We start from the raw sequence: 17151 nt of genomic DNA on the forward strand, positions 1-17151 counted from the left end.
GTGTGCATGTGATTGTTATGTCGTCTGCGTAGGAAGAGATTTGTATTTCTGAGGTGTCTGGCGTGGGTAAGTCATGCATGTATAGATTAAATAATGTGGGGGATAGAACTGAGCCCTGTGGTACTCCGTTCTTAATGTTTCTGATGTGCGATGATTGGCCATTATATGACACATGAGCATTCCTGCCTGCCAGATAATTGGCCAGCCATCTTTTGGTGTTATTGTGCATGTCTGTGTTATATATTTTATTTGTTAGGTTGTGGCGGGGGATAGCATCAAAAGCTTTACTAATGTCCAATGTTATAAGAAGTGTTCTGTGGTGGGGCCTATCTGAATTGATGCCATCTAAAATTCTTTGTGTGAGGTTTGTCAGAAGAGTGTTTGTGGAGTGTAGTGGCCTAAAACCGTGTTGTGAGTCAGCAAGGGGAATATATGGTGTGACAAGTTTAAGTATTAGGCGTTCAATGACTTTAGAGGGGGTGCAGAGAAGTGTGATTGGGCGGTGCGATGTTGGGATTGTTGGGTCTTTGTTCGGTTTTGGAATGGTGATTATGGAGTTGGGAGATAGGGTTGATGAAAGAGTATTAGGATGGTTTGGACACATGGAAAGAATGAGTGAAGAAAGACTAGTAAAGGAGGTATGGAAGGCAGATGTGGGGGGAGTGAACATGAGGGGACGTCCTAGGATGAGATGGATGGATGGGGTGAAGGGGGCTTTGGGGAAGAGGGGAATGTCTGTTGAGGAAGGACGGGAGAGGACAGAAGACAGGGGTGAATGGAGAGTGGTTGTATATGGAAGATGTTGTGATGCATGAGGTGGAATGGACGGATGGGGGGTAAGGTAGTGTGTGTGAGCAAAATTTTGATGCAGCCCGAAGGGATTTCTCCCCGTCCTCTCCTTTATACGGGGGGTCGCCAATTTAATGAAGCGGCCTTGCTGTGGATGTGCTGTGTCTTGCGACACTGCTTCTGACCCAGGGCAGTGGACAAGGTGCAGGGATGACCCGTCATACAGGAGGTGCTATGATGAGAGGGAGGGTGGAGGGGTGTGGAGTGTATTCAGGGACGGAATGGGTGGGAATGATTTTATGCCTTTTCCTTTTTGGCTACCTCCCTTGTAAAGGGGAAAAGGCCTTGGTATGTATGTATGTATATACATATACATAGTTTGTTGATGAGGTGGTGAATGGTTTTTCTTGGCAGCTCCGAGGTGGGAGCAGCAGCTTGTTTTCCTTCTCTAGGTTTCCAGTTCCTGAGACTTGCTTCAACATTCTCCAATCATCATCTTAAATGGTGAACAATTGCAGGACATCAAAATGAAATTCTTGAGTGATACTGGACATCTGTGGGTGTTAACTTTTGCCATTTGACATAATGGAGGAACAAATTTGAGTGAGGGCAAGGCTACAAATTGTTTGAAAATTAGAATCAGAGGGCTTGATAGAAGGGACATTATTAAAGTGTACGTCTTCCCACAACAAGGGCTTGGGATGAACCTGATACCAAGAAATGTCAGACATCATTCCTCCTAAAAAATGGTCAATTGAGAGGAATGGGAATGTAGTAATGAAGATTTGTGGGGAAATACACTAATAAATATTGCAACGGAAACCATGGGGACTAGCAAGTTAAAAGATATTATAAGTGAGAGATGACATTCCAATGAGACTGGGTATTATAATGAAACTCATTCATATCATAGGTAACTTTATTTTCCTTACCATTTCTGTGAATTCGAGGCTAATGCCCTGTAGGTACAAATGCACTCACAATAGCTGCCGCTTCTCTCTCACTTTCCCCCCCCCCCCAGAGCTAAAGATTATAACTATCATTCTTGTTAAGTGCCATTCAACTACTGGATACCCAGATATTTCTTCCTCTCAACATAAACCCATAAATGTTTAGTGGCTATTACAACTTTCAGGTATACTGAGGACCCAGTACTGACTGGAAAATTTACACTTGCATGAACATAAATAAAAATGAAATCTTATACTCAATAGTTCAGTCCTTAATCTTCCTTTTCTCAAACTAAAGCTATAAAATGGAAACTAATACCTTGACCATTTCAATCCAATGATGTCATCCATGGATTTTGTATTAGATAATGCCAAGCAGTTCTACTGATTTCAAGGTCTGACTGGAGATGCCATTCCCCAAGACCCGACTTTCCCTTTCTATTTGATAAAATTGTCGAGTGTTAGCCGGCGTAAAATGTGTACAGAACACCACATGGTCAAAGAGCTTAATGACAAACATTGAGATGAAAACAGGTGCCACTCTTATTCAAGAGACAAATCATTTATGGGTTTATGTACTCTGAGAAAGAACTGGAAGACCAACAGTCGAGATGTATAAATTCTTACCCGTGACAGGGCAGCAAAAGCAATCACTGGTCTTGCACATTGAGAATTTGTAAATAAAAAAAATACACGAGATTCAAACAAATTTGGTAAAGCAGGAAAAAGAACATATACAATATTAGATCCATAAACGAAACTTTGGCTATAGCAACAATGAATGAAGAAGTACCTTTGTATATATGCACACCAAAACAATTGAATGTGTATATCTTTCAACTATATGGGACTTGTTTTTTTCCTTTTCTTTTTAAGTTCACTGCTTCTGGATAGTCAAAATATATTTGTCAGATATCTATCAATGCAGCCTTATATGTGAAGTATGGCTTCCTGACAAAATTTCTATCACTAATAATCTTACAACTTATACTTTCCATACCACTAATATCATAAAAATATATACTAATTTGATTCAAAATTATCAGTTCATAACTATGACTTAAAATTGACTAAATCTAAAGTTGGAAACCTCCAGTGTAAATTGTACAAGAATGATATTTAGAACTATAATAACTGTCTGGCCTTGTAATCAAATCACTTCATTCATTCCGCCTCCCAACCTTGTAATCGTAATCATGTAGTCAATATGAAACAATTTAATGACTACTCAATATACACTAAATCTAAATCTTGGAAAATTGTGTGATTTCTTTTACTCATTTCTCATTCAATTCTGATATTACAACAGTATTGTCTGAATGTGAACAATAAGAAAAAACTTATGATCTGAAAAGCTAGCCACTAAAATGTTGACCTCCACAGCAGTTCACTGCTATTTATCATTTATGTCTTTATTAGTATATCCTTATACATTTTGCAATTTTTATCAGTTCTGGACTATGTTATACATTGTTATATGTAAAGGATTTGAGTAATTTGTGAGCAAGAAAAAAGTTCCTTGACAAAAGAAGGCAGGCATAAGCAACCTATCAGAACAGTAACCGCCTCACTTTACTCTCCGTCTTAATACAATCACTTGAATTCAGTAATGTGTCTTTATGTGCTTGTGTGTACATACTGTGAATATATGTATATGCCAGTATATATTATCATATGTATGATTAATGAGAATGATACTTTGAAAGAAAAAGATCCTTCAAAACCCATAATTACAACCTAAATTAATAAGGTACTATCTTTCCAGGTGAGATTACACAAATGCATTATCAATTCACAATAATAACTGGTCACAAAATTATGATACAACAGATATCAAAACATTACAGGAGTAAACTTCTTGCCAATGTTATTGCCTGTAACATTTTCTCAGGTGAGATTTAACCCCTTCCATACGGTGCCGCACACGTAGGCGTCATGGACTTAGATCTCGGTGGCAGCAGCCAATGCCAGCCGTACGACGTCGTAATAATACTCGCATCATAAAATATAGTCACCGCTTATATCGATCGTTCTCTCTTCACCCGTGAATTTTGATAACCATAGAAAATGCGATTACAAAAGAATTAGAAAGAATGTCATTATGGAGGGGCGACTACAATAAATATAATCAAGACGCCGATATGGCAGCCTCGCGAATACACTCGCTCCTCATGACGCCTACGTGTGCGGCCCCGTATGGAAGGGGTTAATACAACGGATTCATAAGAATTTACAATTAGTAGTCATGAATATGTTAAAGCATCACGGGGAACACACTTCTCACTGATGTTGTTTGTAACAGTTAAGCTTAGCTCAGTATTCAAAGGTAAAAGTGCCTCGTTATAAAATCTCCCCCCAATAGCTAATCTTCCTATGAACCAAACATTTTCCAGCAGGACAGCTCTTACCTGGTATTTCTTACACAACAAAACTACAAAACAATAATCTTCAATGAAAAAGAGAAAGTATAGGTAAGTTGAAATGGGCTATGCTACTGGAAGAACTGGCAGCTTTCAAGGACAACTTAGTCATTTTCTAGTAACGATTTCTCAATCATTATTCCGTCATAACCTGGAGGGGGTCCATAACTGAAGTTATCAAAGATTATGTCCATTATAGCACCATCATCAACTGAAAAATATAAACAAACCATCATAACCAATGAAGAAATGGAATAAAATTGCTGGAGAATGAAAATGGTTAATCAAAACTGGCAACATTATATTACAGTATAAGTAATAACAGCTCTCCATAACTATACAATTCTGAATATGGATAAGATGCAGGTACAATTAGGTTACTGCAGTCTATCGCACTATAGGAACCTACGACAGATACCTGTACATGGTGATTCTGCAAGCTGGACAGCAAAGCTGTCTGTTTCCAAAAATTAGCCAATCCCCTCAATTCCACCAAAAGATACAGCTCATTTCCCTGAGGGAATGACACATGGTCTCTGGACTGGACCCAAAATCACTTTCTGTCAATTTTATCCGTATTTCTTACACTTTGTCATACACGGATAGCTGACAATCACCAGTAACTGCTCCCCTCCCTTTACCACTTTCATAGAAACAGTTCCGCACTAATACAACACAGACAACATTCCAAAGTTTCTTCCCAGACAGAGATCTGTGGGAGGGCCCATGGATAACTGCCAACCACTGTGGGGATGCGGGTTTTCCACTTAGCGAAACCCAAGGCAACAGTTAATCTATCAATTGTCATACTATACTGAATGAGTGAAGAAAGACTAGTAAAAGAGGTGTGGAAAGCAAAGGTGGAAGGAGTGAAAATGAGGGGTCGACCTAGGATGAGATGGATGGATGGGGTAAAAGGGGCTTTGGGAAAGAGGGGAATGTTGGTTGAGGAAGGACGGGAGAGGACAGAAGACGGGTGAATGGAGAATGGTTGCATATGGATGATGTTGTGATGCATGAGGTGGAATGGGTGGGGGGGTGAGGGAGTACGTGTGAGAAATAATTTAAAGTAGCCTAAAGGGATCTCTCCTCGTCTTCTCCTTTTCTGCATGAGGGGACAGAGAGGGGGGGGGGGTTGCTGATTTAATGAAGCAGCCTTGCTGTGGATGTGCTGTGTCTTGTGACACTGCTTCTGACCCAGGGCAGTGGGTGAGATGCAGGGATGACCTGTCATCCAGGAGGTCCCAAGATAAGAGGGTGGAGGGGAGTGGAGTATGATAGGGATGGAATGAGTGGGAGTGGCTTTTATGTCTTTGTTTTTTGGCTACCTCCCTTATAAGGGAAAAAAAAGCCTTTGGTATATGTATGTATACTGTTGACAGCCCCTCCTCAGTGGGTACCTTAAGGGAGGCCCCTAATAGTCCAGTCAAAATACGGTTTGACCCTGAACAAATTCCAAGAAAGCATTTTATGATTTTTTTCATTGCTATTATATGTGTGGAACAACATACTAAAAGTTTACCAAAAATTTATCACCACAAAGGTCCTAACTATGACGTCATAAAACGATGACAGCTATCGCACTAAAAATAACCAATATTTCCATATTTCAAAGCTGTAGCTGTTGCTTACAGAAGAGTTTGCATTTTTTATACTATATATTTTGATATAACAATTTTTATACAAAGTTTTATACTAACTACATGGACAGGCAAGGTCAATGACGTCATGACATACATGTACATTTCTAAAGATTATAGAATACACAGTGCATTTTAAGACATACCTCATCACTGAATAACCGTGTCAGTTCAATAGTCACTATTTTCATCATCAGACACTGCTTCCTCACTCATATTGTCACAATGCCCTTCTTGACATGGTCCGCATACCCGTGAACAGATAAGTCCGTGTCTTTTGCAAGTGCACCGAAGTGTACTACAACCACCAGAACAGTTGCAGTGAATTATTTTCAGAAGTGTTTCTGGTGCAGGTGAAGTATCCATCATCACTGGAACTAGACTGTTGTTCTGCAATTCCCATCCCCATTCAGTAGTGTCCATGGCCTCACCATTGTCCATCCAAAGCATCACTTGGAGGTAACTCCGAAGGGCATGATACTTCGTTGCAGAGGAGGTCGGTGGCAGTCGTTCAGGTGTAACAAAGCTTTTGGCTGAACCAACTTTTTGGCAGAGACTAGAATACCTCATTGCAGACAGATTGTCTCTAGGTTTGCCCCCGAACAATGCCACCATCGCTTTACACCCAGCGTCTTCAATCTCAGCTATGTTTTTCTTAGGTGTGGAAAACATCTTAGCACAGCTCTTTAAGAAAGAGTCTCCCTTCAAAACCTTGTGTAGGGCGGATTTTTTTCCGATTCCAACATCGCGGAAGTGGTATCGCATCCCGTGAATGCATGCAGGAACAGAAGACTGCTGCAGACATCATATCCAAGCAAATTCTTCATAACCTTAATGTCGTATACTGTTGCAGGACTCCCTTTATCTGAGTAGAAATAAAGCTTTTTGTCATCGCTGGTTGACGCGTGATGAAGCAACAACAATAGATCTGTATCTTTGCCAATGACACTAATACTTTTGTTGGATGAGATTGACACTGCTGCCTTATCAATCTCCACATCTGCATCCCCCTTTGATTGTATTACGTGGCAACCTCTGTCTTTCATGTGTTGTGAAATGAGATTGATAAGAGACTGTTTGTTTTCCACATTCGAAATGAAATCCTCCTTTTTTCCGACAAATTTCGTTCCTTCAGCAATGTCCACTTTGTTACTTGTTCGATTTTGGCGGCATCTCTGATGGGTAATGTCCTTAGTGTTTGGTCCTCCAATGTAACCATCAAATACTATCGTAGCCTTACCATAGTGCTTTACTGTGAAAGATGCATAGTCGTCAGTGATTGAACAATATGTCTTTCCTTCTGACCACTTCAGTCGATGGAGAAAAGAACCTCCGTCAAGAACGTTATGTTCCACTTCTGGTACATCCTTGAGTACTGCGTCATCTGAGCTCTGTTCTTTTATAGAAGCCATCAGTTGTGCTTTGTTTGGTTTGCATAACAGATGTTTTGCCTCAAAGAGGGATGGTGGGTATGGTGAAAGTTCATAGGACATCACCTCATCAAGGGAAGGATCAGCAGTTTGAGACACCACAAGAAACCTTTGGAACAAAAGAGCGGGGTCTATTGTTTTGTCCTTAGCAACGTCAACTGCCACACTAGATGCCAGGGTCTTGGCTTTCATAGACCGCTTGTACGAAACGGAAAACAGTGACTGATCCTCCATTGTTGCCACTATTTCTCTGCCAATGGTAAACAGGTCATGGACATTCACATTCTTATTTGCATTGACACCGGTGATAATGTTGCGAAGAGACACTTCATCAGAGAAAGGTGAAAAGGTCTTGAGTTTATCTGCAATTTTCTCCAGGTCTTCACGATCTCTTCTCATCCTTGACGCTCTTGCCTCCTTGTGTTGTTCACTGGTGACAAAGCTCTGGCGAGTGAAACCCTGCATTGCATCACTGTAGGAAGAGGACACTGGCACAGACAGAGTCCACAAGGCCCTCTGATGTTCGGACATTCCACTTCCTCTGGTGAGTCCTCCTGCAGTTTTTAAGGAGCACATCAGAGCTTGCTCGATGACTAGGTCGCAACCCAGGCCTGCCCAGTACTGATCAGTACGCCTTACAACATGCAAGCCATTCATAAATCTATGGAACACTGATGGCATATCATGTTCCAGAGTGGTCATTGACTGGAGGTAAAGGTAGGTGGACTTCACATAGTTCCCATGCCCAGCAGCTGCAAAAATGGGCAAACATTCGGCTACAGCATGAAGGTGCATCAGCCAGGATCCTGTACGATTGGCCTCGATAAGCTCCCTTGCAATTCCTACCATCTGTTGGTAATTCAGCTATAGTTTACTGGCATGAGAATGAGCGGATAATTCATTTCTTTTGGTGGACAAGAGGTGGACATTTTCACTAAGGCAGGTAGAAGTGATGACCGAATTCAAGTCACTGTCCCCTGTCAGTGTCCGAGCATACAACTGCTCAAGTTCTTGCAACAGGTCTGCAAAACTGGGATGGTCGCAAAGTACTTTGTCTATTATCGAACTTATTATTATTATCAAATTGGGGATAGATGTGACAGTGTTAGTCAAGCTGGTCGGTGGGAATGGCAAAATATAATAGACGCTGAAAGGCGAGTCGCCTTATATGCAAAAATATGACAGACACTGAAATGCGAGTCGCCTTTAACATTTTATAGCTTTGGCGGCCATATTCTTTTACGTCACATTTGGACCCTTTGTGGTAATCCCATTTTGGTAAACTTTTAGTATGTTTTTCCCTACATGTAATACTACCAAAAAAAAAAAAAACAATAAAACGCTTTCTTGGAATTTGTTCAGGGCAAAGGTTTTTTTTCATATTTTGACTGGAGTACAAGTTTTCTTCTGAAACACTGGCATGGCCCTTCTTCATTCAAACATGCAGGGGCATGTCTGGGTAGATATACAGAAGGTTTAGTGTAAAGGTTAGTGTGCATATAATAGGAAGGTGTCTGTGATTAATACCTCCAAAAAGTAGGAGATAGATTCAGAAGATACAAGAAAATATGTATGATAAATCTGATACAGTAAAAAAAATTAAGAAAAAAAAAAGAGCAAATGGTGAAATAAACCTCTAGATTACATTAAAATAGCTATGTAGGTGAATATTCGTAAAGATAAGAACCCTGAGAGAAACCACTTTAGATCATGAATTCATAAAAAACAAAAAAAAATCAATAAAAACACAGTTTACAAAGTTCCAAAACATTGCTCACAGACAAGAAATTGAACCAATCAATTTATTGCTCCAGGTCTCTATTGCAGAGAACCCATGGATCCCAGCTAACTGGCAGCAGCCACAAGATTGGCTCACAAGTCACTAAGGGAAGATATACTGTGGGTCCTGAATCCTGTCCATCCATCCAATCCCATTACAGTGAGACCTCTCATTAACGGACGTTAATTAGCTGTGTTTGCGGTGTTAGTGCTGTGTTTTCGGTGTTTCTGGTGCTGTTGTTTAGTGCATGCAATCACTATGCCACCCAAAAACCACTCCAAAACACCGAAAACACAGCGAAAACACCACAAACACAGCTAATTAATGTCCATTAATGAGAGGTCTCACTGTACATACACACACACATATTAGGAGGCTAGGATGGTGCACCTTACAGAGGACTTACAGCGTGGAATTTAATGAACCATACCCTTGGTCCAACTCAATAGCTGCAGGGTTTAAACTACTGTCACCCTGAACTCTGACACAAGTAGCTTTGTTTTAACCTGCTCTGGCAATGGGCAGCCAATTTACTCACATATACCAATGGCTTTTTCCCCTTACAAGGGAGGTAGCCAAAGTCAAAGGCACAAATCCACTCCCACCCATTTCATCCCTACCCACTCCTCTCCTGTTAACCACCCCATGCTCCTCCTTTTTCTTTGGCTCCTCCTGGATGATGGGTCATCCCTTCATCTTGCCCACTGCCCTGGATCACAAGCAATGTAGTAAGACACAGCATATCCACAGCAAGGCCACTTCATTTAAATGGCACCCCCCCCCACTCTGTCCCCTCATGCCGAAAAAGAGAAGATGGGGAGAAATCCCTTTGGGCTGCATCAAAATATCATTCACACATACTCTCTCACCCTGCCCCATCCCCTACCCACTTCCTTCCATGCATCACAGCATCATCCATACACAATCATTCTCCACTCACCCCTATGTTCTGTCTTCTCCCTTCCTCAACAGACATTCCCCTCTTTCCCAATGCCCTTTTACTTACTTTTGATTAAATTTACCCACCAGGATTATATTATCACTGTTAAATAATTTATTTCAAGAGAGGAGGTGTCTCTGACAACATGTAGTATTCATCTAATCACAGTTTGCAACAGTTCATAAGAACATTACTTAGCTATGCTTCAAAATGGTGTTAAACAGTCAAGAAAATACTCACTACAAACTAAACAAAACAAAGCATTAGAAATACTAATGGGATGTGCTAAACAATCCCCAATTGAACACTTACAAATATCAAAATCTCCCAAGGAGCAATGCATGAAAATAGATACATTCCTATGCAAGATCCCTTAAATCCAACCCGTTCATCCCATTATTTGACACAAGTACAACCAGCTGAAAAAAGCATACCACTCAAACATCTACAAAATTTACCACCTGTTCAACATATCCACACAAAAACAAAAATGCACACACACTCAGATCACAAAACAAGTTCTCAAAACAAATCACCAGACTCCTCCTATCAGTCTTACAAAGAAATCCCTCCTAAGATAAGCAAAAACCACACTAGTATGACTATGTTCAGGTCACCACCCAACTTTATAACAATACCAACATAGAATAGCTCTGGCCACAGAAGCAAATTCCTCCAGATGCAACCACCGCACAGACACCTAACATTTCATCCTTTATTGCCCCTCTATAGCTTCACCTGGACAACAACACTCCTTCCTCAAGTGACTTAGAGGGGGTTTACATGGTCTAACAGTTCATCGAACGCTGTTCGACAGACACGTGTTTAAAGTGATGTGTGAACGGGGTATTTGGTTGTCGAACACGTTGGTTAAACGTGTTCGATACTCAAATACCCCGTTCGCACATCACTTTAAACACGTGTCTGTTGAACTGTGTTCGACGAACCATTAGACCATATAAACTCCCTCTTACAGGCACCATGGGTCTATTGCAGGAAAGATCTGGGCAACAAACTGATTGACTGACAATGTGGACAGTCTCCTGCTGTTGGGACCTGCTGTGGAGGTTCTGTGTCTTGTTCCATTGCCTCTGACTCAAGCAATGGATGAGGAACAGGGAAAACCCTTCATTCATAAGGACAACTTAAGCTTGGTCTGAAAACTGAATGCTGGCCTTTTGGGGCTGCACTTCCATACAGGGTTGTGGGCAATGATGGTATCAAAAGATGAGTGTCAGGGAAATGATTCTTTTCAATGTTTGTCTTGCAGGATCACCTTATGTAGGCTCCCATTATGGGCCCCTACGTGGCATCTATCACAACAGAATCTAAACAGAGTACTGAGGGATTCACAGAGAAACTTACCATACAAAACTGGGTATACTGTTCCTTTACATCCTGTAACAGGAGTATTGGTTGGTTTGCCATTAATGAAGAAGTTGAGTTCCACATGGTCATAACTAACACCCTAAAAAGAAAATGTTAGAGGTTTTATATATTTTCATATTAACAGTGGTAAATTTAAAGAATAAAATATTTTTCATTCTCGAAATATAGTACATCTACATGAATTTATGTAGTTTATCATACCATATCCTACAGCTGACTTGAGCAAAATTTATGCTAAAAAATTATATTGCTTACATAATACACATTAATATTTCACAGTTCAAATATGAATACTACAATTAGTTTCTTATACTATATACAGGAATGTGTACTACAAAACAAGACTGCTTAACAACTCACTATTATGTCTCCTTCCACCGGCATGTCAGCAACTTTGAATTTTTCCTCGCCATTGTGTTGCACAGATCCGTCAGAACAAAGGACCCAGGAATGCGAATCTTCTCCCAACCTCACTTTGTTCATGTTGGCATTTCTTGTTGCAATTCCTACACCCCAAACACCTTAAACAAAAGAACCTTATGCAATTTACCTGACATACAAATGTATGCAACTAGTACTAGTGATGAGCACTGTCTGTAAGGTGGTCCATAAGAATTGCAGCACCCCCCCCCCCCCAAAGGAATACAACTTAAGTTTCCAAATAAGGCTTAAGATCTTACTCTATGTCAATTTAGAATATTTTTCCATCCCTTATTTGAAATAAGAACAACTGACATTTACTCTGACTTATGAGAATTACAAACTTCTTAAAGGATTAAAAAAAAAATAATAAAAAAAAAATAAAAAAATAATAATAATAATTTCTTCATCCTTTTCTTCCCTCCAAAAATTAACACTTCAAGACAAACCTGACTGCTGAAGTTTGACTTCAAAGAAAGCCTTGTTCTGCAAGATGGGCACACTACCTAAGGCTCCTCCTGTTCCACAGATCCTTACACCATTTTTTACAATGACAACTTCATGGCCTGAAGGAGAAAAAAATAAATAAATAATACCATTAAATTTCCACTGTTGTAGTACACGACAAATGTTTAACCCCTTATATAGCTTCACTGTTTAAAATTTGGCAAGACAAACTCTCTGGCCAATCTGGAGACCAGGTGTTGGCCCCCTGGGGCTGCACCTCCCTGGGGAAGTGGGGATAAGATGTGTCCACTTGTGTAATTCTTGGATAGGTCATTGGAGCGATATCTCTTCTTTACATACATACATATACCAAAGGCTTTTTTCCCCCCCTTACACGGGATATCTTTCTCTTTTCACTGTCACAACTGTATGTCAGAACCCTTAACAACACACACCCCTTACATTACATCAAACAAATGCAACAAAAAACTACACTGGTAGAATACAACTCAAACACGCATCACAACCTCCTCATGGATGACAGGTCATCCCTGTATCCCACCCATTGCCCTGGATCAGAAATAATGTAGCAAGACACAGGATATCCACATCAAGGCCACTTTACTTAATCAGTGCACAGCCCCCTACCCTCTATTCCCTCATGCAGAAAATGGTGAGGCAGCGAGAAATCCCTTCAGGCTGTGTCAAAATATCATTTGCTCATAGGCACCCCCTACCCCCATCCCCCACCCATCCCTTGCATAACAGTATCATCTATACACCACCACTCTCAGCTCACCCCTATCTCCTGCCTTCTCCCTTCCTTGCTCAATAGACATTCCTCTCCTGCTCAATGCCCTTTTTGCCCCATCCATCCATCTCATTCTTGGTTGTTCCCTCAAATTCACTCCCTCTATCTCTGCCTTCCACACCTCTTACTAATCTTTCTGGCAGAGAGTTAGAAACAGGCATCTGGGAATGGATGCAAAGAGAAGATTGTATGAACGGATGGTTGTGCCAGCAGCTTTGTATGGGGGCAGAGACTTAGAATTTAAGAGAGGCAGTGAAGTAAAGTTTGAATGTGTTTGAGATGAAATGTCTGAGAAATATGGTATTGGTTACTAGATTGGTTAGAGTGAGAAATGAGGAGATGTGGAGGAGAGTGGGAGTGGATGAAGAGATGACCGATAGGGTTGATGAAAGGGTATTGGAATGGTTTGGACACATGGAAAGAATATAATCTTAAATTACCAAAATTATTTTCTTAGGGAAGAATATACATTAAATAACTAAATACAATAATGAAGGAAAAAGGTAAATTAAGACACACATCAACTTCAAATGACCTTTGACAAAATCCATAATCAAAACTTTATCTACAGATTATCATAAATCAGAAAATATGACTTTCTTCAAAGTAAAATGCAATTATATATATATATATATATATATATATACATACAAACACACACATATATATGAAAATAATTTTGTACTTGAAGAAACAAGCCGCCAGCCAATACTTCTGACAATAATAGGCCATGCATAAGTGAGATCCTCCATTTTACTTAACAAGTGCATTCTGACTATACCACAGTTTTAAATCAGAGGGTGCCACGTGTATGAGGATAAGAAGAAAGGTATTCTAACATGGCGTAACGTCATAACTGTAGTGGCTGGGTGCAACACAGTGTTTACATAATGGCAGTGATATTTTAGTCTTAATTCATTAGTAAATAAATGAATAAAATTAAAGATGGGATAAAAAAGAAATATCAGTAAATCAAGAAAAGAGTATTGCTATTTTGAGGCAATGATACTATCTCTGCTATCTTAATAATAGGTTACACTTTCAATCAGTATTGCTTTAAGTTTATCATTAGGCTGTAGATCTCTGCCAATATCTGGTAACCTATCTTATCCTAATCTAAAATAACCTTGCCTAACATATCTTCAGACAACTATCTTAATTTACCAAATTACCCTCTATGAATAAAGGCCTATGAATGTACTCTATATGGTGTCACACTGCCAATATCGGTAAATTTTTAAAGATGCACACCTACGCGATATAGTATTAGAACATTAGATAATTTTGCAAATTATAATACATCAACATAGGTTATTCTTGGAGGAAATCAATAATAGAAACAGCTACTAAAAGCTATTAACAAACAAATGTAGCCACTTTGACTACTTGAGACGCCATGTTTGTTTTAGCAGAGGCAGAGGCCAAAGAAATTAAAGTATACTAAATTCATATATTCTAATCCAACCTAACCAAACCTGCCTACCTAACCTAATCTGCATTTTGTTATGCAGTACCTGTAATTCTAGAGGTCATCAGACCATCGTCGTCGTCTCTGACTTCAAAATTTATCAAAAAGATGGTGTCTAAAGAAGCCTAGGCAACTTTGTTTGTTTGTAGCTTTTAGCAACTATTTCTATTATTGATTTCTGCCCAGAATAATGTATATTACATTGAAGTATTATAATTTACAAAATTATTACTTAAATTTCTATCACTGTATCATGTTGGTGTGCACTTCTAAAAAAAATGTCCCAATATCTAACACTAACACTGGTCTATTTACATCACTTTCACACTCAGATGACAGATCATTAAACAAGTTCTAAACTGACCACTACACTAACAACCTCCAGACATCCCTCTCCAGAGAAGTAAGAAGCACATTGGCATATTTGTATTCATGACACCATCCAGCACTGAAACTATTGTTACTATACCTACACAAAAGAGGACTTGCAACAGATCCAAACTGCCCTAGATACTACCACTACACAGAAGACATAGAACACCTCATTTTACAATGCCCAGCACTAACAGTCCCAAGACAACAGCACAATATTTCTTCTACAAGTTGAGTACCTTCGGGGGCAACCTGCAAGAGAGACCTCAGTAATGCCTAATGGACTGACACTCCTACTTTTTTGCACTTTAAGATCCAATATTACAGAGACTTACATATTATGATTTTCTAGCCTTATGTGACCTTACCTAGCTTACTCGGCTGTTTTAGTTTATGTTAGTGAAGCAGCTTATGTAGTTTTGCCAGTTTAGTGTTTGCACACATTCAAAATGTTCCATTATTAGAAAAAAAAAACATTAAGTAGTAAATTATTTTTTACATAAAACATCATTGTATGGTTTTCATCTACATTAACATGAATGCAAAAATAGAGCACCATGTAACTAAACTATAAAAAATAAATAAACTAAACAGATGGCACGGTACAATAACATTCTGGTCTCATCATGACATTCAAATAGCTGCATACAAATATTTCACAAATATTTAATGGCATGAAAAGATAGTGATTTGTCACCATCTACATTCTTATGACATGAACTGTCATATGTACTTCCAGGCAACTTTTTTCGGCCAACTAATCACTTGGTCCTTGAAGGCTACGACTGTCACTATGGACACTTGTACCGTACAATCTTCTTTTGCTTCTTGAGCCACCACCCAATTGCAAAATGAATTGTTCATTATATCTACTTACCCATATGTCCTGTGTCTAGAACTATTGTAGGTGTGTTTTTTACGGGTACACTAGGTCTTGGCGATGCACCACATAAATGTCTGAAACAACACAAATACATTGCCATATTGCACCCTGAGAAAACTGTCAATGGACCAAAACAAGGTATGTCAACCAAGTAGCATATATTTTCCCATTTTAGTGATTCGATCACATGAAAGACAAATTACAGTTTTCATTAAGCACTAATGTAGAAAAGTTATATTATGTATAAATCAGAAAGTCCCTTTCTTCACTGTATTTATTCGAAAGAGATACATATCTATACGAATTGGTGGAAATAATCTAATGTTCGAAACCTTTGATATAGATTAAATGTCAGACATGGTATGATCTAATTTATGTATCTATATGTATCAAAATAGATTATGCTTATTTACTAAAGTATTAATTCATAATTATTATAACAAAGTTCGGTGGTACAACAGAATAATTAGGAAAATACCAAAATGCTTATTTGTTTACAGACTTTTTAATCTACATTTTCCCTACTTTATCATCATCATATTTTACGAATTCCAGGTTTATCATTTATATGAGCGAGCTTCCAGGTTACATCTCGGGGCACGACCACGAGGGAATGACACTGAGTATCCGGACTGGGTCTTTAATCTCTCTCCCTCTACCAATTTAATCTCTCTATTCCACCTTTTCACATAGAACTGACAACCAGCTACTTAAAATCTCACATCAATACATGTCATATTCCTTCCAAAGAGATCTACGAGAGGCTTGAGGACCGATGCCAAGTCCTACGGGATGTGGTATCCTGTCAGTGAAATTCGAGGAAACAATGACCATTATTACTTAGTGTCTGAAACATCACATTGAGTTGTCACATTTTATTTTAAGATAACAATGGATAATAATTTGAGGTCATCGCAGCTGGTTAGTTACTCCCTTATTACTGTCAGTGGGGAAAAGACACTACGCTAAGACATACATACATATACCAAAGTCTTTTTCCCTTTGCAAGGGAGGTAGCTAAGACGGCTGGGTTTTAAGATTAAGTTTTGTACCTCACAGGAATGGGATATACGGCAGGTCGTGGTTTGTAGAGAACGTATTTGATGCTAGGCTGTAATGCCTTTCTAGAACCTTAGAAATGCATGTTTGTCCCTAATTAGATCCAGTTCCAAAAGGAATGTAATGAACAAAGTCTACCTCTTTATGGCAATTGAAAAAGAGTGAGAATTGGAGTAATATATATATATATATATATATATATATATATGTATATATATATATATATATGTATATGAATATATAAATGTATATATATATATATATATATGCATACACACACACACACACACACACACACACACACACACACACACATATATATATATATATATCTATATGTTATATATATATAT

The 17151-nt window shown here is 39.0% G+C and overlaps 1 protein-coding gene across 1 annotated transcript; it reads right to left on the minus strand.

The window, feature by feature from the left end:
• Positions 1-1694: 1694 nt before the first annotated feature.
• Positions 1695-15992, minus strand: LOC143018921 (SPRY domain-containing protein 7). The gene is made up of 6 exons (XM_076174506.1): positions 15734-15992; positions 12208-12324; positions 11699-11859; positions 11315-11417; positions 3953-4370; positions 1695-3644 (listed from the first exon to the last, which is right to left on the minus strand). Exons 1-5 carry the CDS (start codon positions 15837-15839, stop codon positions 4264-4266), a joined length of 594 nt encoding a protein of 197 aa, XP_076030621.1. The 5' UTR covers positions 15840-15992; the 3' UTR covers positions 1695-3644; positions 3953-4263.
• Positions 15993-17151: the final 1159 nt, after the last annotated feature.

The sequence above is a fragment of the Oratosquilla oratoria genome, chromosome 36 (genome assembly GCF_046742065.1).
Source record: "Oratosquilla oratoria isolate Oo_2021 chromosome 36, ASM4674206v1, whole genome shotgun sequence".
Taxonomy (NCBI): Eukaryota; Metazoa; Arthropoda; class Malacostraca; order Stomatopoda; family Squillidae; genus Oratosquilla; species Oratosquilla oratoria.